Consider the following 25350-nt stretch of genomic DNA (forward strand, 5'->3'; position numbering starts at 1 on the left):
CCGAGTCACAAAAGTGGCCTGTCTGTGGTTGAAATGATAAGACGGAGCAGAGAGAGCCTGTGAGAGAAGGGGGCTTCCTGCTTCCTCCTCTAAGCTCACCTGCCGAGTGCCTGAGGTCCTGCCTCTCTCCTCCTGGCCCAGGGCGGGGCCTGGTGGGCCTCATCAGGACTGCGGCTGCTGCCCAGCAAGGACTGGGGTATTTTGGGAGAAGTTTTGTTGGAGGTTTTTGCTGTTGTTACTTATATTAACTGATACTACTGATATTAACTTTTTGTATCTTTATTTTTATGTGGAAATTCTTCAGTTTGGTTATGTAGTTTTTAATGTGTTTTATTTTTTTTATGACTAGGTAAAGGTAAAGGGACCCCTGACCATTAGGTCCAGTCGTGGCCGACTCTGGGGTTGCGGCACTCATCTCGCTTTATTGGCCGAGGGAGCCGGCCTACGGCTTCCGGGTCATGTGGCCAGCAGGACTGTTATGACTACTTTGCTTTTTTATGACTGCTTTATTTGTAATTATGTAAATCTTTTCATATTGTAAGCCACCTTGAGCATTGCTTTAACTGTGGAAAGGTGGCATAGAAATAAAATGGTGATGATGATGATAAGCTGAGGGTCTGGTGCAGAATCACAGAATTGTAGGGCTGGAAGGGACCCCCAGGGTCATCCAGTCCAACCCCCTGCAATGCCGGAATCATTTGCCCATCATGGGGCTTGAACCCACAGCCCTAAATCTCATGCTCTACCAACTGAGCTGTCCCAGAGAATCCACCAGCATCATGCCCAACAGCCACTTGTCCTGGCAGTCAGTCTGCCTCCGGTGGTAGTGGGGGCTGGGAAGAGTAGTGAGAAAGTGCTAGAGGGCGGAGAAGCTGTCAGGAAAGGGGGTTGGAGTAGTGTGGGCTGCGTTTGCCTGCTTCTGTAAAGCTGTTGTGAGTGTCCTTATCACTTAGGAACATTGGCTTCCCCCTGACACACAGAAATGCCACATCTGCATACCCTGGAGCATTCAGCCCCATAGTCAGATACGCCTTTGGGGGAACAGCCATAGCTCAGTTGTAGAGCACATGCATTGTGCTTGGCATCTCCCGGCTGGGCTGAGAGAGGCTCTTGCCTGAAACCCTGGAGAGCTGCTGCCAGTCAGTGTAGACAATAATGGACTAGATGAGTCACGGATTTGACTTGGTATCAGGCGGCTGCCCTGTTCCTACTCTGATGAAGTCTTCTTAAATTGTAAGACGCTTGTAAAGTGTCTGCCTTTCCAGTGAGAAGAACACACACACCATAGCATTTAATTGGTCCCCTGAGTGTTTGTGGGGCACATTTTGAACTCCCACCAGAAAAAGTGAATTGGATCCATTCTTGCTGTTGGCATCAGTCTGTATTGAGACACAATGGAGTGTGCCTCTAGGGGTGAAGTCAAGGCACTGCGTTGGCAGCACCAAAGTGACCTGTCCAGGGTGCAAGCCCTGTAGGGAGGTCCTGGGCGGCCAAGGCAAGACCTCCTTCTCAGCCCTGCTGATGTGGTGGGGTGGGGTGGGGTGGGGTGGGGTGGGGTGGGGTGGGGTGGGGTGGGAAGGGAAGGGAAGGGAAGGGTTTGGCACCAGCCTGGCTGCAGAAGTTGTTGGAAGGAGGCAGAGGTGCCAAGTTGTGCCTAGCATTGGGGGGGGGCTCATCTTGTGTGTCACACACACAATGACAACCTCACACATGTGACTCTTGCATTGGGGGGAGGCGTGGCACACTGCTTGGCTCTTGGCTCCTTGGCCTCACTGCAGCTGGCCCTGCAGAGGAAGTGAGCTCGGCGAACAAGGCGGAGGCAGGATGGGACTCATAGTCCCCGCTCACCCTGCTCCTGAGGCTGGATCAGGAGGTGCAGCAGAGGTGGGGACCCATTGGGAGACCCGTTGCTGGAAAGGGGAGTCGTCCTTTTGCCGCCCCTCCAGGAGGCTTTGTGGGCCTCCCATTGCCCTGGTGAAAAGCCCCTGGGATGCTCCAGACCATCCTGGCCACTCCATCATGAGAATGGCACTGGGCAAGCAGCAGAGGCACTGGTGTGGGTCTTCCCTACAGGGGAAAGCAGCAGCATTGGTTGGGGACGGGCATCGCTTAGGGAATAAGGTGGTGCAGCCGGACCAGAGGCTGCCTGTTGTATCAGGAGGAGGCCAAGCATGGAGCACACCTCTGCACTCAGCCTCCTCTGACCCCTTAAGATTGGGTGGGCTCAGCCCCATCCCAACAGACATGGGGGGGCTGAAGACACCTCAACCCTATAGAGTTGGCACCTATGGAAGGAGATGTACAAGGCACCATCCAAGCATCTTATCAACTCCAGATTTGTGTAGGGTTCACTCCTTAGCGTTTTCTTCTCCCAAAGCTATCTCTCAAGGCAGCATGGGTTTAGGACCAGAGTTTTTCTACTCCTAGATGGGCTCCTTTCCCGGGTGGACAAGCCCCATCTGTCTCCCCTTCCCTCTACAGAATGTACAGAATCACTCATTTGCATGATCCACCAGAGCTTGTCTTCTCATGCAGGGGGACGTTCCTGACTCACTGAGGGTTTGAGACCATTGGCTACCCTCACCTGGTTTAACTGGAACCAAAGCATTTCTGGGGTGTGGCTGCTGCCGCCACATGCTGACAGCTTCAAGGAGCCATAGGTGAGAGCTGAGTGCAGGGAGGAGACCAATGGTGTATAAACTACCCCAGAAGGAGCATGATGTGGCCCCCACCAGAGGTACTACCCCTCCCCCAACACCCCAGGCTCCATTCACTTCTAAAGAAAAAAATAGATTGTGTTGGGAAAGATAGTGAGGTGACTCAGCTGTTGCTATCCTGGGCAGTGGGGAAACCTTTTCCCACCCGTCTACAGTGATGCTACTCTGCCTCAACTACGGGCAATATTCAGGAAGTGGTACTGCTTTTGAAGGGGGGAGGGAGGTGGGGAAGCTCCAGCTCAGTCTGGGAGAAGTCTTTTCTTACTTCCCCAGGAGATTTGGCTGGTGCCTTCATTACATATCTTTAGGTACCAGGCAAAAATGTCCCTCTTTAACCAGGCCTTTGGCTGATTGACATCCAACACCCTTTTAAAATGTGGGGGGGGTATTGGGGTTATTTTTCTTTTTCTTTTGTATTTTGTGTTTTTATATTGTGTTTTTATGTTGTAACCACCCTGAGACCTGCAGGTATACAAATGTAATAATAATAACAATAACAATAATAAGAAAATTCCCTCCCTCAGCAACAGCCCTCAGGTCAAGTTACCCCTGCTACTAAGCAAGATAGCTTGGCAAAGGCTTTCTAGATCTTAACAGTAGGTCTGGGGAACCCATTGCTCCAACCATCTGCAGAGCACCCAACCCAGCCAGTCTGCGTTAAGCCTGTCCATTTTTGTTCATGTTGAAAGGTTTTTCTTCCATGTAATGAAAGATACACGTGCACATACCAGCTCGCAATATAATACATTGCAATGAGTAATAATACTGTGTGTGCCCCCACCACAGGAATAAGCACAACGGGTGAAGCGAACCTGCGGCTCTCCAATACAACTGTGGTCCTCTACAAATCCCACCACCCCATGCCATTTGCCATGCTTGCTGGTGCTGATGGGAGATGTAGTTAAGCAACATCTGAAGGGGTAAAAGTTCCCCACACCTGACGTACAATGTATTTATGCAATTTTACATACATAAATTTATGAAAATTGTCACTTCAAAAATTTACGCACATGTTGCACCACAATGAAGTACAGTATGTCGACAAACTGGAATGTGTGCAGAGGACAGCAAGTAAGATAACCAAGAGCCTGGAAACCAAGTTGTGTGAGAAACAGATGAGATTGCTGGGTACGTTTAGCCTGGACAAGAGGAGACTTAGATATGATAGCCATCTTCCAATAGCTCAAGGGCTGCCACATGCTGGTTTTCTCCTGCTCTGGAGGGCAGGATTTGAACCAATGGCTTCAAGTTACACGAAAGGAGATTCCAACTAAACATCAGGAAGGAAAAGAGCGGTTCTACAGTGGAACTGACTCCCTTGGAAGGTGAGGTACCATCCTTCATTGGAGGTTTTCAAGCAGAGGTTAGAGGGCCGTCTGTTATGGATCATAGGATTGCAGAATTGAAAGGGACCCCAAGTTTCATCTAGTCCAACCCCCTGCAATGCAGGAATCTCAGCTAAAGCATCTGTGACAGATGGCCATCCCACCTCTGCTTCAAACCCTCCAAGGAAGGAGAGTCCACCACCTCCTGAGGGAGTCCAGTAGAGATTCCTGTCCTGCAGGGGGTTGGACTAGATGACCCTTGGGGTCCCTTCCAACTCTACAATTCCAGATTCTATGATTCAGCAGAACATATACAATATCACACACATGCACTTTCTAAACAAATATACACACAGAAACACACAATGTCTATGCAATGTATACTTGGAAACAAAGCATGTGGCTGATCTTGTGCGCATCCACTGTGGACTTACACACTCCTGCTTGTAATAGTTGTGAGCACACACCATTTCCACATATGCACGCACAAATACATACGCGTGTCATTGATGCTTCTCTCTCCCTCCCCCTCACCTGGCCTACAAACTCTAGCAGTGAATGTTCACATGAATAAATTGATTTTACATGCTTTGCATCCAACTTGTGGCCCAGAGGGCTGATCAAAAAGATATTCTCCACATGGGACAAAGGACTCTCTCTCTGCCTCCACTTGGGTCATTCCAACTCAATTCAAGCTGTTGGGTGGTGGGGACCAACTCCATTTCATATGAACACTTTGCTAAAAAGCAGACCACTGCCCCCTCTTGCCAAGTGCCGCCTGCTCTGACTGGCACTTTTTTCCAGACCTGCTGCCTTAGATCCTTTTAACGGAAATGTCAAGGATCTCACAATTTCTGATATGAATTACATGGGGTTTATGTTAGAGGGGAGATAGATAGTTCTGGCTTGTGGTAAAGGCTTCATTGAACTGCTGCTCAGCGACTCACTTTACATGAGGGCTATGAAGTGGGCCAGGGACTCTCTTCCTGCAGCCACAGCAACCACTGACTTCACACCTCTCCTGCCCCTAGGCTGGCTCTGGGGAGCCGAGCGGTTGAAGGGCCTGGATTTTAGGCCAGTTGCTGATCCTTAGGCTAGATGCCTCCCCTTTAGCTTCCTGATTCTATATGCCAGAGCTCCAGCAGTATATCTGAGGACTCCCTCTACACAGATGACGCCATCAGCCTGAGGCCTGTCAAAGAAGGTGGGGCCAGTGTCAAGCCAAGCCACGGCTGCTCCAGGACTGACACCTGCTGCTTATAATGGGAATTGTGAAGGGAGTTCCTCTCCACCACTGGTAAGTAGCACATCCTGACACACTCATAATACAATCAGTACAATACCTGCACAGCAGATACACACTGTCATGATCACACACACATTTTGACAACACGCATGATAGCTCACTGAGTCATACACACAACCACAGGGAACCTGACAAGCCCACAACTGCACGCCTGTAAAAACTTACAGATAAGAATAAGGGAAGGGTCTCACGGCCATCTGTTTCTTAGCACAATGCACTTATATCTTGCCAGACACACAAATTATTTCAGTGATGTTCATTATCTGATTGACCTGTGCATACCACTGTCCAATTTAATTGGCAGATATATCACTTTATTGAGAAAACACAAAGTCACATTTACAGTCATGGGATGGTGGCGGGGGGGGGGGCAAGCAGGAAACAAAGAGTCTTGTGCCATCTAAAGACTAACATAGTTAGTCCATAGGGTTTATGAGTAAACAAAGAGAAAATAATGGGAAATTAATTATGAATAAGTATACTTACAGACCTAAGCACACACTATCCACGGAATCACATCCATTCACAAAAATATCAAGATCCTGCTATGGTCATGCACATCTGTGTGATTTGAAACACACTTTGACACAGACTGTACTTAGTCAGGCCCAGACAATGCACAGACACATCCTCAAACTCAGAGGCTGGCAGGCAAGCATGCACAAAGACTGAACTCCTAAACCTATTTAGTAGAGGGCAAGTCCCATTGCAGTCAGTGGTATTTCTGAATAAACAGTCTTAATAAAGACTGCACAATACAGCCATTCAACACCACAGATAATTATTGCCAAGCCTGCCTCTGTTATATTAGAACTCTCACACACACATTCATTCACACACAGTGACAAACTAGCACTTCCAATGAAACACACTTGCTACACACAATCCAATGAATACTCATTCAGGTAATATATCACATTAAAACACATCTGGATGTTCTGTCACCAATTTTCCACACACATATGTACTGACTCATTATTATTAAAATTAAGTCAACAGTGGGATTAGACACCTTTTAGTTTCAGAAATTTAAACTGATTCACTCTAGGAAATCACACCAATTGACTCCAGTGACTCCAGTGAGTTACTATAGCCTTACAATTGATTTACTAAGATTTTACACAAAAGTGTAAAACAAAAATCCTATCATTATTTCAGTTGCTAAACTTTTGATACATACCTGGCTCACTGCTTACTTTCAAAAGGAAGAGTGGCAGGGATAGTAAGCAACCTTGACATCAGTGAAATAACATTTCATTAATATCACCTTCAGCCAGGGTAACTTTATTGTCTCAAGTAATGTCCTCCTAATTTACTAGTAACAATATCTACCTTGCAAACACACCCATTAAAGTTACTAGATCATTTTATTTTATTTTTAGTCTTTAAGGCCTAAATAAGTAACTTGTATAAAGGTTTGCTGTCTGATTTTGCTGTCAAGGTGTCTGTTTAGGCATTCACACAAGCACAATTACAGGGATTAGTAAATTGGCTCCAACAGAAATTCAAACCATTCACAACATATTTTCACCTGACCAGCACTAGCACAAAGTTGAATGCAAACAAACCAGACCCATAAACTCAAATGCCATCACCTCTGATTTTATATCTGGCTTCTACTTGGGTGAGAGGAAATATGGTTCTTTTTGTCTTATAGTCAATTCTACTTTACATTAAGTGACAGGGATTTAGAAACAAATGGTTCCAACTGAAATACTTCTGATTTACAATTAGTTTACTACTAATTTACACCAAGGTATCTGCTGTAGGGGGAGGAGAAAAGGAAGTGAGCCCCACATCAAAGTTTTTCTCCAGATTTGGGAATAATGTACTTTTTATTTACAGAACAGTCCACTGAAATGAACTAAGAGTTGCCCCTTAACTGCTTGTCAAACTGAGAGAAGGCCTGGTGAGTTGGAACAAAGAGACCCATAATCTCTGCCCATAATCTGCTCCATATTTTTGTATCTCATTGGATACAAACTCAATGCAAATTTCAGTGGTGAAAATGAGTATTAAAAAGCTGGTGCTGTGTTGGAGGCATGGTTGCTACAAAAGTGGTCTCCGTTGACAGAAAAGGGTCAACCCTCTCATATATGCATGCTCCCTGAATAACAAATGGGGGGGGTGCTTGAGCATTACGTCTGCTAAAGATTTTTCTCCACCTCTTTGCCTATCTTCAAAGAGCTCCATATAAGGGGGGGGGGGAGCTACCATGGAATGGGGGGGGGTTCAGGAGCAACAGGGCGTAGCAGACAAAAGGAACAAACAGGCAAGGAGAAGGTGGGGTGCCTGTAGCTCTTGCAAAATGGAAATAAGACTCCCACACCCAGCTTGGTCATGAGCACATGGGGTGTTAAAAGCACCCTCCCTCCACCTCCACACACACACACACACACACAGAGAGAGAGGCAGAAATGAAACAGGTGGTGGCTCCATCTGAAAAGCAAGAGTCAAATGAAGAAGTGGCAGAGGTGGGGGGGGGAGGGGAGGGGGGGCTTGCCATGGTGACTAACAGGCAGCCCGATGAATGAGAAGAGCAGGGTGTGTGTGTTTGTATCTGGAGAGATGGAGAGTTCAGCAGACAAAGCAATGCCAGGAAAGAGGGACTGGACTGGGGGGGGGGGCCAGATCCCAGCCCTGCATCACCGGGGGAAGCATGCGGGTGCTGGTGGCGGGGCCTGCTCACCTCGCTCCTCGGGTCTGGGAAATCAGCGGCAGAGACGACACCTCCGGCAGCTGGCGGGGGCCGCGTCCCAACCCGCCTCCCCGCCCGGGTTGCTCCGGGCTCACGCCCTATCCGGAGAGGCAGGCTGGGATGCCGGCGCTGTTGCCTTGGAGACAGGGCCAGTCCTGCTTCCTCCTGCCAGGCGGGGATGGGGATGGGGAGGCTGTCATCGCGAAGGGCTGGCCCCCTCCCTCCCGCTCGCTCGCTCGCTCTCTTCCGGCAGGCCCGGATCCTGGCCCCGCTATTGTCCTCTGGAGTCAGCCTGGCGAGGGAGGCATCGGGAAGAGAGATCGGAGCCTCGGCCGCTTCTCGCCAGGGGGACGAAGGCTTAGCAGAAGGGCGGCAGCGGCAGCAGCCCTCGCTGGGGAGGCGGGCGGGGGGAGGCGGGGAGCAGCGCCCGCCTGGATGGATCCCGATTTGCCATGTCTGGACCAAGGTTACTTCATCTCCCCCCGCCGCCCCCCGGAAATCCCAGCCGCTCTCGCTCGCTCTCCAGTCAATCAGGCGGCGAGCTTTCCCTCCCCCCAGGACCCCCCCCCGGATCAGTCCATTTCCAGCCCGAAAGGCAGCAGGCAGCGGGAGCGCCGATCAGAAGAAGAATTCTCCGGGCGGATCCATTCCCACCGCAGAAATCCGACCCTCGCCAGACCTCCTCCTGGAGCGCGGCGTCAGGGCAAGCCCCGGCGCGGGGTCGCACCACCTCCCGGCGGGTCCCGGCGCTCCAAGCGCGCCCTCCGGCCGGGCCTGGGTCTCCGGCTCCCCGGCGGAAGCGACGCGGGACGAGCCGGCCGGGAGGACAATGGGCAGCGGCGGGAAGCGCGCGCGCGCCCGGCGCCGAGAGGCGGGCGGGCGGGCGGGCGGAGGAGGGGAGCGGGCTCGGGGATTTCCGGACGGCTTCGGCCCGGCAGCGGAGGGAGGGGTTTGGCGGGCGGGCGGGCGGGGGGGGCTCTTCCCGCCTTACTACATCAGGACCAGCTGATGGGAGAGACCAAGCGCGCCAAGGGCGGGGGGGGGGCGCGGGAATGGGGTCGGGGTAAGGCGGCGAGCAGCCCCAGCCGGGACCGCCGACTTCTCTTCCCAGCCCCTCTTTCCAGGCTGGAGATCATCGGGGGGCGGGGGGGGCGTGGGAGCTGAGCTGCGCGCCCACACACGAGCCCCCTTCTCCACGGCCACCCGGGACACTTGGACTGCGCCCCTTCCCGAAAACTTCTGCAATTCAGATCTTAAAATGACACCGCACGCGCCGAGCTCACACGAGCGACACGGGGGCTGTGGTAGGAAGGCCGGCGGGTAGCTAGAGAAGCACTTGGGCCAAGGAGAAAGGTGGGACTGAGGCGAGCCGCCCCCTCTCGAGCCTCATTCCCTTGATGTCGGGAAAGTGCAGCCCATGGTTAAGTCATTTAATTGGTGAATAAATAAGAGGGGATGCGGTGAAAGAGGATGGGTGCTTCACATGTGGTGGGATTGCCCTACAGCTGAAAAATGTTCAAACGTGGTGGTTGTTTTTTAATTTGGCGAAATTACCAACCAAACCCTCTGGACACAGTACTCCAGGTGAGGTCTGACCAGCGCAGAATACAGTGGCACTATTACTTCCCTTGATCTAGATGCTATACTCCTATTGATGCAGCCCAGAATGGCATTGGCTTTTTTAGCTGCCGCGTCACACTGTTGGCTCATGTCAAGTTTGTGGTCAACCAAGACTCCTAGATCCTCTTCACATGTACTGCTCTCAAGCCAGGTGTCACTCATCTTGTATTTGTGCCTCTCATTTTTTTTGCCCAAGTGCAATACTTTACATTTCTCCCTGTTAAAATTCATCTTGTTTGCTTTTGCCCAGTTCTCTAACGGAACGGCTAAGGGAGCTGGGCATGTTTAGCCTGGAGAAGAGGAGGTTAAGGGGTGATATGATAGCCATGTTCAAATATATAAAAGGATGTCATATAGAGGAGGGAGAAAGGTTGTTTTCTGCTGCTCCAGAGAAGCGGACACGGAGCAATGGATCCAAACTACAAGAAAGAAGATTCCACCTAAACATTAGGAAGAACTTCCTGACAGTAAGAGCTGTTCGACAGTGGAATTTGCTGCCAAGGAATGTGGTGGAGTCTCCTCCTTTGGAGGTCTTTAAGCAGAGGCTTGACAACCATATGTCAGGAGTGCTCTGATGGTGTTTCCTGCTTGGCAGGGGGTTGGACTCGATGGCCCTTGTGGTCTCTTCCAACTCTATGATTCTATGATAGTGTAATTTGAACCCTTGACCCAACATACACAAGTTATTGAGGGTAAAGCAAAATGGGATAATTTTGATGTTACATGGTTTCCATTCGTTAATTATATTACTAAATTTCTTAGTCCCCCTAGGCCACCAGCATCCCAAGCAGCAATGTGGTTACTTCCAATAATGAGAATTAACAACAGTAGATCTCTTTCCATTTACTGACAATTTGATTTATACAGCCAACATGTTCTTTTCATATTTGTTATGGTTTTATATGTACATTTGTACATATACCTCTCTCTCTAAAAAAAAAGAGATTATATAGTATTTTGACTGCGTCAGGTGCCGAAATAATTCAGCTGGCCTTGGGCATTATGCACTTTAGCCCTGGGTGTGTAATGGTGGGGAGCCCTTTGCCGACTTGCCTCAGGCAGTGAGGTGTCTTTGGCTGGTCCTGCTAGGAATTTTTTTATTTAATAAATGTATACACCACTGTTCAATATAAAATATTCTCTAGGTTACTAACAAGAATAAGACAGTTAAGGTAAAATGCATTACTACTGTAACATTATGAATAAAATGGGAAGCATTGAATAAAATCTCTCTCAGATTTTAGTAAGATTAACAGAAATGATCTTTACCTGGTGTGCAAAGGACAACAAAGGCTCCCTAACATCAGGAATAGCAGAGTTAATAAGAGGATCCAGATACTACCATGTTGAATCGTCAGAAAGAATAATTAGTGTCCAATTTCTGGGGAACAACAGTGAAAGACAGCTCTTGCGTTTATAGTGTGGGTTTTCCAGAAGCCTTTAGCTGACTACTGGGAAAGCGGAAGCTGGAGAGGCCTATGTTCTGACCCAGAAGGGCTTGCTCCGTCTAGATAAGCCAGAGATACTGCACTTCAGTTGACTGGACCAGATTTAGTTCATTACTAGTTCAGCACTTAAACTGTTCCATTGGGAATTGTGGGGGGAAGCAGGTGGCATCAGCCAGGGAGCAGGATTTGGTCTAAAGAGCTGATGTTTGCTAATGGCCTATTGCAAAGTAAGAAAATATGCTGGGCTGCAAAGAACCAGGAGACCAGAACAGGTGTCTTCTGTACAATAAAATTGAAGGACCTCCACTCTGATTATACAGCTGTATATTCTCTCACCCTAAAATTCTCCTATACTTGCAGCTTTTTCTTGAAAACAGATCAAGCAAAAAATCTCACTAAAATGCTAGTTTTAAGATTTCTTCTTTAGTCTCTGTTGGAGTGGATGAAGCCTCTTTCAGAGTGAAATGACAGGTGCCAAAACATAATGCTATTTGAAAGCCACAGGGACTGACTTGGAAGTTCAAGTTCTACATCATATAAAACTGATAAAAGCACCCCACACATGCTCAGAGGCACTCTTGTCCACACTGTTTCACTTATTCTGTAACTGACTCCTGGTGCTCAAAATAACTTCCAAAGTGCTGAACTTTTATACCACAAGATGTAGCAGTGATGGCTGCCAACATGGGTGGCTTTAAAGCAGGATTATACCATGGAGGATAAAGCTATTGGTGGCTATGCGCTACCACCAGTATGAGGCAGAACACTTGTGAATGTCACTTGCTGGTGAACACAGGTTGCCCTGATGTCCTGCTTGTGGGTTTCTCACTGACTGCCCACTGTGGGAAACAGGTTTCTAAGCTACTGTATATAGGCCGCTTTTGGTCTGACCCAGCAGGGATCTTCTTATGTTCTTACGGATGTGCATGGAAATCTCTCAGGCAATAGATTGTCATGGCTTTTTGATATCAGTGAGGTTCCCTCCCCCTGTTGATAGAATGGCTTTGTCCTCCCAATTTTGGTGACAATAAGAGGTACAATTTAAAACAGCATCGTGGTACTTTCAGGCACAGATGACTGGGCTGATAGAACATCATTGACTTCAGGAGACATGTTCCTTTATGTCTATGCTAGACTCTCAAACCTTGACAGGGCAGTCTTCTCCAGTGAACTCTAGCCCTGTGAGGGAGGCTGGGAATCTTTAGCAACAAAAAAAGTCTCAAGAGAGACTCATGTTGGTTAAACGGCATAAATTCAATGCAAATCTATTATCATTCTTGAAGATAATACTTTCTCCAACTTGCTAATTGGGTCACTGATGCAAGGAAACAGGGCAGTGAGGGAGGCAGCAGCTACAAATCTGGAGCATTTCTCCTCTACCTGAAGAAGAATGTATGCCTTTAAGTTGACACTGAAGCTTGCATAAGGTCACAGTACGGATGGCAGTTCAGCAAACACCCATACCAACCCAAAAAATTGCCAGGGACACATGCTGTGGTCAGGATGTTTTTATTAGTGCTTTCAATTCAGGCACAGCTCAGTTGATGTACATACAGTACACACACACACACACACACACACACACACCCCTGAAAAAACATGGTCCATGCTTTCCTTTGCTCCATAGCTAGTGACAAAGGGCAACAGGTACTCAACAGAAGAAACGACACCCAACCACCCTCCATGTTCTTGTTCTCTACAGAGATCTGCTCCCACAGCAGAAGTTTGTGGCTGAGGAAATACTTGAAAGAAATAAGGCTCTGGGATGGAAAGTTGAGGGAAGAATGCTGGGGTTTTATCAATTAATGTGTGTCACTATGCAACACTGTTTCGAGGCAATACCATTGCCACTTCTCTTGAGTCTTCTGCTAGCTCAGGCTCAAGGACCCATGCACAAGAGTTCATTTCTTGCAGGGTCAAATTATTATCCCCATATACCAGATAGAGGGCTAAGGTTGAGAGGTTATGACTTGCCTAAGGCCATCTAGCAAATTTACAGCTAAAATGAGATTTGGACTAGTCTTCCCAGCATACGCAATTGCTCTAGCTCTTAATACTTAGACCATGATTAAATTCACTAGTTACTTGCAAGCCCCATGAAAATAAATGGGTCAAGTTAGTTGTGGTTGAATTTTAATAAGGGCAACTAGTTTTAAATAGATTGGGACCATAGTTTTAAAATACTGCTTTTTCTGCATGCTCAAAGAACTTCATGTATATAATCTCAGTAATGTGTTTGTGTGTCTGTGTTTTGTTTTATTATGTATTTTGTGTTTTTATCTTATATTTTTATATTGTGAACCACCCTGGGATCAATGGATGAAGGGTGGTATATGAATTTAATAACTAATTATAGTAGCTGAGGTGAGATTTGGACTTCCCAATTTACACTATCATCCACCACACTAGCAGCTCTCACAATGCTTCGTGTGAGCCCCATCTCAAAATAAGCACAACATCCAGGCCCTGACACACTTCCCTGCAATCCTACTGACAGGGGACAACAAATATTATCAGTTCTTCCTAGCTCATCCGATATGGATTGATTATCTTCTTACATTTATACTCCACCTTTCTTCCACCATGGAAGCCAAAAGGGCATAGATGTAATTCCCAGGTGGTCACTCATCCAGCCACTGACCAGACCTAAGACCCGCTTAGCTTCAAGAAGGTGGTAGTTTCATGTGCCTTCAGAAACATGTTGTATGTGTGTACCTTTGTCCATCTCTATGTCACCACATTATGCTCCCTAGTTGGATGAGAAAACATTCTTCTAGCAAAGGGAGCCAAAGCAACAGTAATGCGGTTGTCATCCTGGAAAAAAGTGACAAGTGGGGTGCCATAGGGTTCTGTCCTGAGCTGGTTGTTGTTCAACGTCCTTATAAATGACTTGGATAAGGAACTGAAATCTGCAAATTCAAATTTGCAGATAACACCAAACTGGGAGGGGTAGCTAGTGCCGCAGAAGGCAGAATCAGAATTCAAAATGACCTTAACAGACTGGAGAACTGGGCGCAAGCTAACAAAATGAATTTCATTAGGGACAAATGTAAGGTTCTGCACTTAGGCAGGAAGAACCAGATGCACAAATATAGGATGGACTTACTAGCAGTGCATGCAAAAAGGATTTAGAGGTCTTACTGCACCACAAGCTTAACATGAGGCAACAGTGTGATGCAGCAGCAAAAAAAGCTAATGCTATTCTAGGCTGCATCAACAGAAGTCTAGTGTCCAAATCAAGGGAAGTAATAGTACCACTCTATCCTGCCTTGGTCAGACCACACCTGGAATACTGTGTCCAATTCTGGGCACCATAATTTAAGAACGATGTTGACAAACTGGAACGTGCGGTCTGGAAACAAAGCCTTATGAGGAATGGTTGAGGGAGTTGGGTATGTTTAGGCTGGGCAAGCGGAAACTGAGAGGAGATATGATAGCCATTTCCCAATATCTTAAGGGCTGTCACATGGAAGAGAGAGCATGCTTGTTTTCTTGTGCTTTTGTGGGTAGGACTCGAGGCAATGGCTTCAAGTTACAAGAAAGGAGATTGTGATTAACATTTGGAAAGAACTTTATGACAGTAAGAGCTGTTTGGCAGTAGAACAGCCTCCCACAAGAGGTGGTGGACTCTCCTTCCTTGGAGGGTAAGCAGAGGCTGGATGGCCATCTGCCATGGGTGCTTTTGTTGAGATTCCTGCATTGCAGGGGCTGAACTAGATGACCCTTGGGGTCGTTTCCAAATCTTAAGAATCTATGATTGTTGGATTTCCACTTGAGAAGCCCAAATTAACCCCTACTCACTGGATGGCCTTGGGCAAGTACTGGCCTCTACCTTCAGAGGGTTGTTCTGAGGATGAAATGAAATGAAACCCTAACCCTTGAACACACACACAGAAGGAACTGCCTCCCTCAATAATTTGAGGCTTGCTTTTCTGTGCTTGTTGTTTCTAACCTGTACATTTCAGGATCCAGAAGAGGCCAATGCCAGTTACAGCTAGTTCACACATTACAGACAAGGCACAAGGGTGCCTATTAATAACAAGTTAACCTGTTTTAATATGCACACTTTCCAGGACATTCTTGATATGCATGGTAAAGGTTATCAGTTCCTGCTGGGTTGATTATTATTAATGCCGTTCAGAGAGCAGAAACCACTGACTCTTGGAAAGTGACTACTTAGTTGGTGAGGGGTTATAGGCAGCACATGGGAACTGGCAGAAGCGAAGTGAGGCAGCAGTTCCATGTATGAATGCTGATTCCACACTTTTTTGCTGGTGTTAACACACTCAGACCCAGGTTCTTACTGAGGTAGTGAACCAGCACCTGAGCTGCACCTACACCAGGCTGCAAGTGAGAACATTTATAACCAAGCTTTTCTTCAAACAAAATTTTAAAAAATCTCTGCACAAGGAGACTGGCATGTGAGGAAAAATGTTATTATGTGCCAGTTTCCTATGTGCAGTTTTAGACAGAGGGGCATTAAATCATGTAAGTCCTGCATGTAACTGAAGTCTAAAATGGAACAACCCAGATGCAGTTCTGAGTAAGAACCTGGCCTAAAAATGGTTTTAAAAAAGCAAGGCAGCCTAGGATGCTTTGCACTGTGACACGAGAACTAAGCCTTAGTTTTCACCTAGACAGCTGCAAGACATTTTGGTGTCTAATACAGAAAAATTCAAAGGTACTTCCTCCCTCACTATAAATTAACATGGGACACATTCCACAGGGAAGTTCTCCTGAAGTGATACCCTTGTGTGGAGTTCTACCTATAAGCTCAAATCTGTCTGCCTCCCACTGTGCAACCCTCAACACTGCCCAAAAATCTGCCACCTGAAGCAGCCACCTCACCTTGCCTCATTGCAAGAATGCCTCTGGCTTTACCTAATGCTTCTGCAGATGTGTGGAATGGAAGTGACACATGCATTACAGCCAGGTGGGTGGCTCAAAAGACTTCAAATACTGTTGTGAGGTGGAACTGGTGTCTTCAGACATATTGTAGGTCTCCATTAGGGGAAGCAGACAGATTGGCTAAGGCAGAAGAGAAACCAGTGTTGGAAGGACTAGCGGTGGAGCATATGCCCGCGCTGCCCAGGGCGGGTGTGCTCCTGAGGGGGGCGTGGCGCGGAGGGTGCCCTCCCAGGCGCAGGATAGCTGCTTGGGTGCCCAGAGCAGCGCGTGTGCCCTGCAGCTGGGGACGGAGCAAACCGCTTGTGGGGGCAGAGCGAGCTGCCCATGGCGGACATTTGGCCCGCCGTCCGCCTGCAACTCCCAAGCCTCCCCCAAGCTGTCAAAATGAAGGGGGAAGGGGGGAATGCTGCTGGCAAAGCAGCGCAGCTCCCCGCCTCACCCCAACAGCTTGGGGTAGGCTTGGGACTCGTGGGCAGGCGGGTGGCGCGCCAAGTGTCACCCCCCTCAGTGAGGGCACCTGGGGCGGACCGTCCCCCACCGCCTCCCCTTCCTACGCCCCTGGGAAGGACAAAAACCATAACCATGGGACAATTCAACAAAGATATATATGCGCGCACACACACACACACACACACACACACAGCGCTGTAGCTATTAGTTACATTCTGAACTTAGCTTCTGTTTGGTGAATACAGATTTTTCCACTGATGACTGTAAAATCAAGACTGGACTCCAATCTCCATTCACGAAGCACAAGCAACATTCCACCTTCCACCTTCCAAAAATACCTACATTCCCTACATGAGAATATTTGCCATTGGATGAGAAAGCATGGCCAAGTTTGGATCAGCAGAGGGAAGTGGCCTCAGAACCCACACAAAGACCTCCCTCTTCCTCCACAAGGCCTCACAAACTATATCACAGCAGCTGTTGAGAGTACAACATTCAAGAGGAAGTAATGAAGCATGTTTAGCAGCATGAAAGTGGCTTGTCTTTTCATGGCAGGTTCAATGCCAGTTTAGCCTATTGCACATGAAGACAGTGTTCTCAATCTACTGTTTTGCTGCAGACACATACACTGATATAGAATAATAAATTATTTTCATCTTCAACCCCCAGCACTCTGGACTTGCACTGCTAGTGGTTAATAAATAAACTCTCTATCTTAGGGTTAGTTCTATGGTAGAAAAGGTCAGGATTTCCCACCAGGTACAAAAATAAATAGGGGGCCATTTGTTTAGGGCAGCTTTCCTGTAGTCCTCTATACTGGACCCTGCTGGTGGCAGAGAAGCACGGGTAGATCCATGAGCAGAAAGGAGTCCTTAAAGCAGAGATTAAATCAGCAGTCTGGAGGATCTCATTAAGGAACGGGTGTGGCTGGGGCTTGTGGCATGAAGGAAATGTGTCTGCACCACATTTTAGACTAGCCATCTGGAATGGCAGCGGCTGAATTCTGCCGGGGTTTGGTGGACAGAACACCGAAAAGGTTACCATCTTGTTTGGAATGGAAAGCATCTTGATGTTTGCCTTTTTGAAACAAGGAATGCCAGTTTATGGCAACTAAGGGCTCAATCCAGGTTCACCTGCAGAAACTTCAGTGAAATGAAAAAGAAGAATACAAAAGCTTTTTGAAATTTCACTGGCATTTGCACAGGAGAGTGTCCTGCTGGACTATGCTAAGGTATTTTGGAAAATAATATTTACAATTTTCCTCCCTCCCAAGAATACAAATATTCTAGGGTTTTTTTGAGGGCAAGTTTGGACATTTTCTTGTTATTTTTAAACTGAAGTAATAAAATTGCTATACTGGGTGCCATAATCTGTCAAAAGTCCAAGCATATATACTTTCTGGAAGAGCCATAAAAACTTCCTCTATGGTTCAGGATTAAGAAGGAGTGGAGTAACTTCAACTCAAATATTTTCTTCATATATTGTATGTTTGTTTTATTTTTAGCCCTTGAAAAAAGCATTCTAGAAACTGAGGCAGCTAGCTTATTTCTGCTCCATTCACCATTTTCTTTTCTCACATATGGGTGGCCAAGGGCAAGGCTTAAAGGGACAAATTATTATTATTATTATTATTATTATTATTATTATTATTATTAATCTTTTCTACTAAAAGGACTCTGAATGGTACTTAACCAATGATTCCTCCAAGATTTAGCCTGCCCAGAAATCTAGTTGCCATACTCTGCAGTATTACGCTCAGAGGAAGCATACACTGAATTCAATTTAAAAATGATTTTAATAAGAAAAGGCCCTTTAAAAAAAAATCTGACATGGGTAAATTTAAATTAGACTTTAAAAATGTGAATGCTTGTTCCTTTTTCCAAAGAGTCTAGTTTTATGTCTTTTCAATAAGTCCCCCCCCAACAAAACAAGGAACAAGTTGAAACCTGTTCATAGTGCATCTCTTAAGTATAAAAGTGCAATTGTATACTTTCTCCTGTTAAATAACGGGACTTACTCCTGCCAGGTATGTATGCTTAGTATTTCAGTCTTTGAAAGCCAAACACCATAAAGGAAAAGGCTTAAAAATTCAGATTAAAGTCTGCGAACCCCAACAAGGAAATTTATTTCCAGGGAAGAAAAATGCAATGCTTTCCTCCTGCAAATAGATGCCTCCTGCAAATTCATATCTGACAAAAATTAGAAACATTACCACACAGTAATGGATCTAGCATTTGACAGGCCTTTGGGCAAGGTAGCCTTAGTTGGTCCCTTTATCTTTCAAGTGGCAGGGGTGGGCAACCCAATAATTTTCTCACATTACTTTTGCCCTTCTTGGGAGTTTCATGCCAAGGGAAAACAATATGTTGTGGAGATGGGAGGCTCTTTGCTACTCATGGAGTGCCCAACCATGCCATCTTTTAGAGCTAGCCCTCGGAATTTTCTCATGGGTGGTTGTAAATAACGCATTTAAAAATCATCCTCAAATGATTTCACAAAACAAAAAGAAAGAAAGGTGCACTAAACTTTGGAAAATTATAAGCAGCCGCAACTAAGACATGCCATGATTTCTCAGGAGGACTTGACTTGCCCTCTCTTTCTCTCAGTCAAACCATTGTTGTTCAGAAGAAAACAGGAATGGAGCCAAGCTGCAGACAGTCCTCTTATGGGCCTTCCAACACCTCATAGAGAGAGATGCCAAACTATGAGAACCAGTCCAGGAGGAGGTAAAGCATAATGGCTACAAGGGGCATGCAGCTGCTGAAGACCACAGGCAGGAAGACAAAGAGGCTGAGAAACCGCAGGGACCGTGTCAAGATCTTTTCAAGTTCACTATGAGAACCAGGATTGGCTTCAGGAGGCTTGTGGACATTAAGCCCTTCACCCAACCAAAGGCTGCCTTGCCCTATCAAGAAGCCCTGGCTCTTTTTCTGTCCATGGGCACCAATAGGGCTGGACAGCAGATCTGTGGGCCGCTGTGGAAGGGGCACTAATGTCCGGGCTGGGACTACCAGAGGCATCAACATGGCCTCCTGAGTGGCAGGTCGTGAGTTGTTGGGTGACACCACTCTCAAGCTGACAGGAGAGTCAGAGTCCTTAGATAAGCCACGTTGGACATTTCCCTCTTCCAGGTGGTTTAGAAAGCAGCCTTCTAGTAGGACAGGTGGACTATCACGACCTGGTCCTACCAACTCAGATGGTGCCATTGTTGCATACCCTGGCGTGCATCCTTCCTCCTCACTGTCCCTGGAGTCATCATCACGCTGCTTGGCATAGTGCAGCATGATCTCCTCTGCCAGGGAGCTGTTCAGTGCTCTCTCGGGGCCTGTCCAGTTGACTATCAGGTCACGGTCAGTCAAGACACTCTGCCGCAAGGCAATAAGAGATGGTGCAGGGCTGCTAGGATTGCCTGAACCTTCCTCAGCCCACTCCTCTCTTCCTCCAAGCTCCTCTGCTCGGAGCCGGCTCAAGTGGGACAGATAAAGCTGCTCCAGCTCCCGGTCTATGGCATCTTCCTCCAAGCGGTAGGGCAACTCTTGGTACCTTCTCAATTGCTCCTCCATGCATTCCTCCATGAAAGAGCCCTCTGTAGTGAGGTCACACTTGCTGAACTCAGGCACATCCCACTGTCCTAAGGGAAGGGTTTCGGTTCCCAGTACCAAGCCCCAGGGCACTTTCAGCTCCTCATGAGATGAGGGATGGACCCTGAAAGCAAGTGCCTGTGGGGAATCGGTGAAATCCACAAGACTGTCTTTAGAAGGTTCCTTCTTTTCTGGGGAGTTGGTGGTGATTGTGAGTTCTGGAATCTAGGCAAAGTGAGGAAGAAGAAAAGATACATAGAGAAAATGGCAGAATGTGATTTTATATTCAAAGCAATAAACACAACCATTTGTGGAGCTATTGGGAAACCTTGCTAACCTCAAGGGTCATCATTATGATTGCAAGGGACGTCTCTTTTTTGCTCATACTAAATGTTAAGAAATGCCACCAGTGTATTACACTTTGCAGCGTAGAACACTTTATGCAAGCAGTTGCAGACCAGAAAATGAAAAATAGCCACCTTGTCTACCCTCCATTTTCAATTCCAGACCAATTGTTCCAACAGATACTGTATTAATCAAATCTCAAACCGTTCTAGGGCTAGGGACTCCACGAGTACCTTTGCTTGGCAAAATGTTTCATGAACATAGGCATAAGATTGGGAAAAATCTTCATGGCATTTTAGTCTAATGATACAGTTTACACCTAAAAGAAAGTAAGGGCAAAATGTCTGCCAGGAGCCCTGTGGGTCAGGCGCTACTTCTGCCACCACAGCTGCTGACTCAGAGGGACACTTGCACCAGACCAGAATCCTCCTGGTCCTGGGCTCAGGTGAGTTGCAGAGTCACCTCATGTCACTCCCCACATTCTCTCACATGCGCAGCTCATCACTGAGGCAAGCTACCAGGCCACCCCCTTACACCTTCCGCGGCCGACTTGCTGCTCCCTCTGTTCTGGGCTCCTGCTGCTTCTCCAACTGGGGAGCCTGGACTTTGCCAGCACTTGGGACTTGGCCACATTTTCCTTCCAGTTTGTATCTAATGCAAATGGGCAAGTTGTTTTTTAAGGAGGCTATTTTTCTAATTAATTAATTTGTTACTAAATTATCATTTACGGTATGTATTATCAATTTCATAAAATATATACACTGCTTGATTGTAAAAAAGCCCCTTTTGAGTTATTATTGCATTTATTTATTAATTAAATTTACATCCTAACCTTCTTCCAGAAGGAACCTAGAGTGGCAGTAATTATGTTGTTGTTGTAGCTGTTGTTGTTTTTAAAATCTGTATACTGCCATTCATCCAAAGATCACAGTGTGGTTCACAACATAAAAATACAAAATTGGAAAGCAAAATACAACAAAAGCATAAACAAACCAATAAACCCTCTCTCACAATCAAATTTAAAAGACCATAGAATGTTTAATCAGCCAAAATACTGGTTACAGAAAAATGTTTTTGCCTGGCTCCTAAAGATATGTAGTGAAAGCGCTAGATGAGCCTTCCTGGAGAAAGCATTCTGCAAACAAGAAGCCACCACAGAAAAGGCCCATTCTTGTGTTGCCACCCTCCAGACCTCACATGGAGGGGGCACACAAAAAAGGGCCTCTGTTGATGGGGAGAGGCAGTCCTTGAGGTACAGTGGTACCTCGGGTTACATACGCTTCAGGTTACAGACGCTTCAGGTTACAGACTCCGCTAGCCCAGAAATAGTACCTTGGGTTAAGAACTTTGCTTCAGGATGAGAACAGAAATTGGGCAGCGGTGGCGCGGCAGCAGCAGGAGGCCCCATTAGCTAAAGTGGTGCTTCAGATTAAGTACAGTTTCAGGTTAAGAACAGACCTCCAGAATGAATTAAGTTCTTAACCCGAGGTTCCACTGTACTGTGATCCAGAGCTGCTGGAAAACCAGCACTTTGAATTGGGCCCAGAAACTATAACATGTTGTAGGAATCTAAACTACCGGAGCATAGACAACAGTAGTTAGGCTGTCCCTGTCCAGAAAGGGGCACAGCAGGGCCACCATTTGAAGCGGATGGAAAGCACTCCGTTCCACTGAGGCCACCTGGGCCTCAAGCAACAGCAATGGATCCAGAAGTATTTTATTTATTTAGTTAATATACAGCCCTTCAGGAAACGATCTCAGGGCATTCACAAGATAAAAATACAAGTTAAAAACACAAATAAACAGTTAAAACGAAAACAACATACCAATAGCTCCACACCCCCCCTCAAAAAAAACACCAAAACATTTAAAAGGCTGCAGAATATTAATCAGTCAAAGGCTTGGTTGAAGAGGAACATTTTCGCCTGGTACCTAAAGATATACAATCTTCAGAGGCAGCCCTGCATATAATGCATTGCAGTAATCTAACCTAGAGGTTAACAAAGCAGGCAACAGAGTTTAAGTCATCCCTGTCCAGATAGGGGCGTAGCTAGGCCACCAGCTGAAGCTGATGGAAGGCACTCTGCACCACTGAGACTACCTGAGCCTCAAGTGACAGCAAAGGATCCAGCAGAACCCCCAAGCTATGTACCTGCTCTTTCAGAGGGAGTAGAACCCCGTCCAGAGCAGGGGATCTCCCATCCATCCAACCTAGAGAACCTCTTACTCACACTGCCTTTGTCTTATCTGGATTGAGTTTCAATTTATTGGCTCTCAGTTAAATATACTTGAAGTGTGTAGTGGATGGAGCATATCCATTGAACTAGACAAGTTGTGGGCCTCCAGATGTTGCTGAACTAGAACTCGAATGATCCCCAGCCAGCATGGGCCAGGGATGGTTTCCCACACGTGGAGCCAGCCACTCAAGTGAAGGACTGTTTGGAGGTATAGAGTGAGACAAGTCCAGGTGCGTACCACCCTCAGCACTTTGAGTGCTAGTACAAGTGTTATTAAACAATATTTGCCACACAAAAAAGAAAAGTGGAGGAGAATGTGGGGAAGGCAAGAGCAGAAATCCCAGGAGGATGAGAAGTCATTGGCCCCACCAACCGGACTGTTCCAGAGAAAGTGTGGGACAGGCTGGGTTTCCCATTCAAAGCAGGAAGAGTGTTGCCTTGCCTTGTGATTTGCTGCAGTTAAGTCCCTTGCTTCCCCTAGTCCAGCGGTTCTCAACCTGTGGGTCCCCAGATGTTGTTGGACTACAACTCCCATCATCCCTGAGCTCTGGCCTTGCTAGCTAGGGGTGATGGGAGTTGTAGTTCAACAACATCTGGGAACCCACAGGTTGAGAAAGGCTGCCCTAGTCCATTGTATTTGATTTACCAAATCACTATTTCTAAAATTTAGGAAGAATATTATTTTTCTTTTTGAGGAATTTTGGTTCTAAAATTGTCAGAAAAAGTTCTAAAGAGTGAGGTATAAATTGTTTGAATGAATTGTACATGGTGGTATGTTTAAAACCATAGTACTTTAATAATAAATATGACATTTAAGTTTATCTCCTTTTATCAATATCTCCAAATGCAGCATTTATTGAATTCTCAAAAAAGAAGATACAACATTTATAGAAACTTCATTCCCTGAAAAAATTTCAAGGCTGAGGCAAAAATGTGTCCAAAAATCATTTTGCATGGCATTGAGAGGGTGATGGGAGAAAGAGTTCATGTATAGAAATGAGAAACATATGCAATGTAAAATTGAAAGAGGACGTTTGGAATTTTTTATTAATACAGGGATCCCAATTGGTGGATGGTTTGAATTAAGAGAGTGCTACAAAAATAGATATTCAGAGCTATTTAACATACTGGACAGTTATAAATCTCTGTAAAACAGGTGTAAGAAAATCTTCTGGTCGCTACAAGAACAACATTTGCAAGCTGCTGGAAAGAAAACTGAACCAACCATGTTGAGAAAATGGCTATGGACGGGTTTCTGATCAAACTTGTGATAATGTATAAAAAATAATCAAAACTATGTTGGAAATGCCAAAAGATACAGGGGACTTTCATACATATGTGGTGGTCATGTAATCAAGCTAAAGAATATTGGGAAATGATTTATGTAGAATTTAAAAAGATGTTAAGGCTGACATTTCCCCCCAGAATAGAGATTTTCCTACTGGGAATAGCAGATGGTGAAATTCCTAAGAGGGAACTTTGTTTTTTTCTCTACGCAGCTACAGCAGCTAGAATAATCTATGCACAAAAGTGGAAGGACAAAGGAATCCCTACAAAAGAGGACTGGCAAAATAAGTTAATCGAATGTGTGGAGTGAGCAATTATGACAGGGAAGATAAGAAATCAAGATGAGTCGCATATAAGTGAGGAGTAGAAACACTTTGGAGAATATTTAAAGAAATATAATAGTCAAATAAACTTCCATGTAGGGCTAGACCTATAAGCGGCAGTTAAAAACAATTAGAATATTGTATAGAATTAAATAGGGTGGTATTAAAGAATATGCAGCTCAACAAGAAACAAATAGGAAGCCATGGAGGGAAGGGTGGGGAAATCAGGGGATATGGGATAATTAAAGATAACTAAGTTGTATGTATTGAAATTTTGAAAATGCATAAATAAAATTTTGAAAAAGAGAGAAAATGGCTATGAAATTTAAGCAAAAGCTTCCAAACACCCTGTCAGGAAACTGCCATCGGAGCCAAGAGTGGAGGTAAGGCTCCCCGACGATGCGGGAGAAGGGACCAGCAGAGGGAGAGAGAACACTTCCCTTGGGGAAGGAAATCAGCGTGACACCTGGGAGGAAGGGGAGCAGGGAAGGACTTCGGAGAGAGGGCTCCAGGACTCTTCCACAGAGACCAGCAGGGAGAGTCGAGGACCTCCGCTGGCCACGCCCACTCTGCGCAGAAGACTTCCGCGCAGGGAGTCTAGGCGGAGACTTGGTGTCAAGGAGTTTTTATGTTGGAAGAAGTTTAGGAAACGCCCACTGACGGATTCTGCCAGTGACTGACACAGCCACGGAGAAAGGGCTGTCCAGCCAGGGAAAGGTTTAGCCAGGGAACGTTGCCTAGAACATCCGCACCCTCTACGCACAAGCAACCCCCAATTCCCTTTACACACCCCCTTGTGGCTGCAATGGTGGAAGAGAGGGAGGAAGGCATGTGGGAGCACAAGGTGCACCAAGGTTTATTCCCAGAATGTTAAACCATGGCTTAGCATGTTGCCCACATGTGTGTGTCCATGCACAGCTTTGGTGATGACATCATGGCTTCTTTAAATCAGTTTCCTACTGCATCTAATCATTGTGAACCAAACAAAGGAGTCTAGTTATTAAGTATACTGCAGTTAAGAAAAGACAGTTTATGGGATGGATATGCTGTAGCTCTCAAACTTTAAATCAGGAGTGGCTAACCTTTTCTCCTCCTCCTCATGGAC

At 46.3% G+C, this 25350-nt stretch overlaps 1 protein-coding gene across 4 annotated transcripts in view; it reads right to left on the bottom strand.

The window, feature by feature from the left end:
- LOC310696688 (putative G-protein coupled receptor 173) overlaps nt 1–25350 on the bottom strand; it is a gene marked incomplete at its 5' end in the record, with an annotated part of 69626 nt that overhangs the window by 14248 nt on the left and 30028 nt on the right. Inside the window, one exon of one of the 4 annotated variants that reach the window (XM_083482498.1) lies at nt 8038–8579. The exons of 2 other annotated variants lie outside the window; for them this stretch is intronic. Coding sequence is in view for 1 of the 2 variants with exons in the window: in XM_083482496.1 (XP_083338622.1) it covers nt 19175–20278 (1104 nt within the window). Of the gene's footprint in view, nt 1–8037; nt 8580–12607; nt 20279–25350 lie in introns of those variants that run through there. One more of the 4 variants, XM_083482496.1, reaches the window with a different exon arrangement.

The sequence above is a fragment of the Podarcis liolepis genome (genome assembly GCF_965112155.1).
Source record: "Podarcis liolepis genome assembly, chromosome: 17".
Classification (NCBI taxonomy): Eukaryota; Metazoa; Chordata; class Lepidosauria; order Squamata; family Lacertidae; genus Podarcis; species Podarcis liolepis.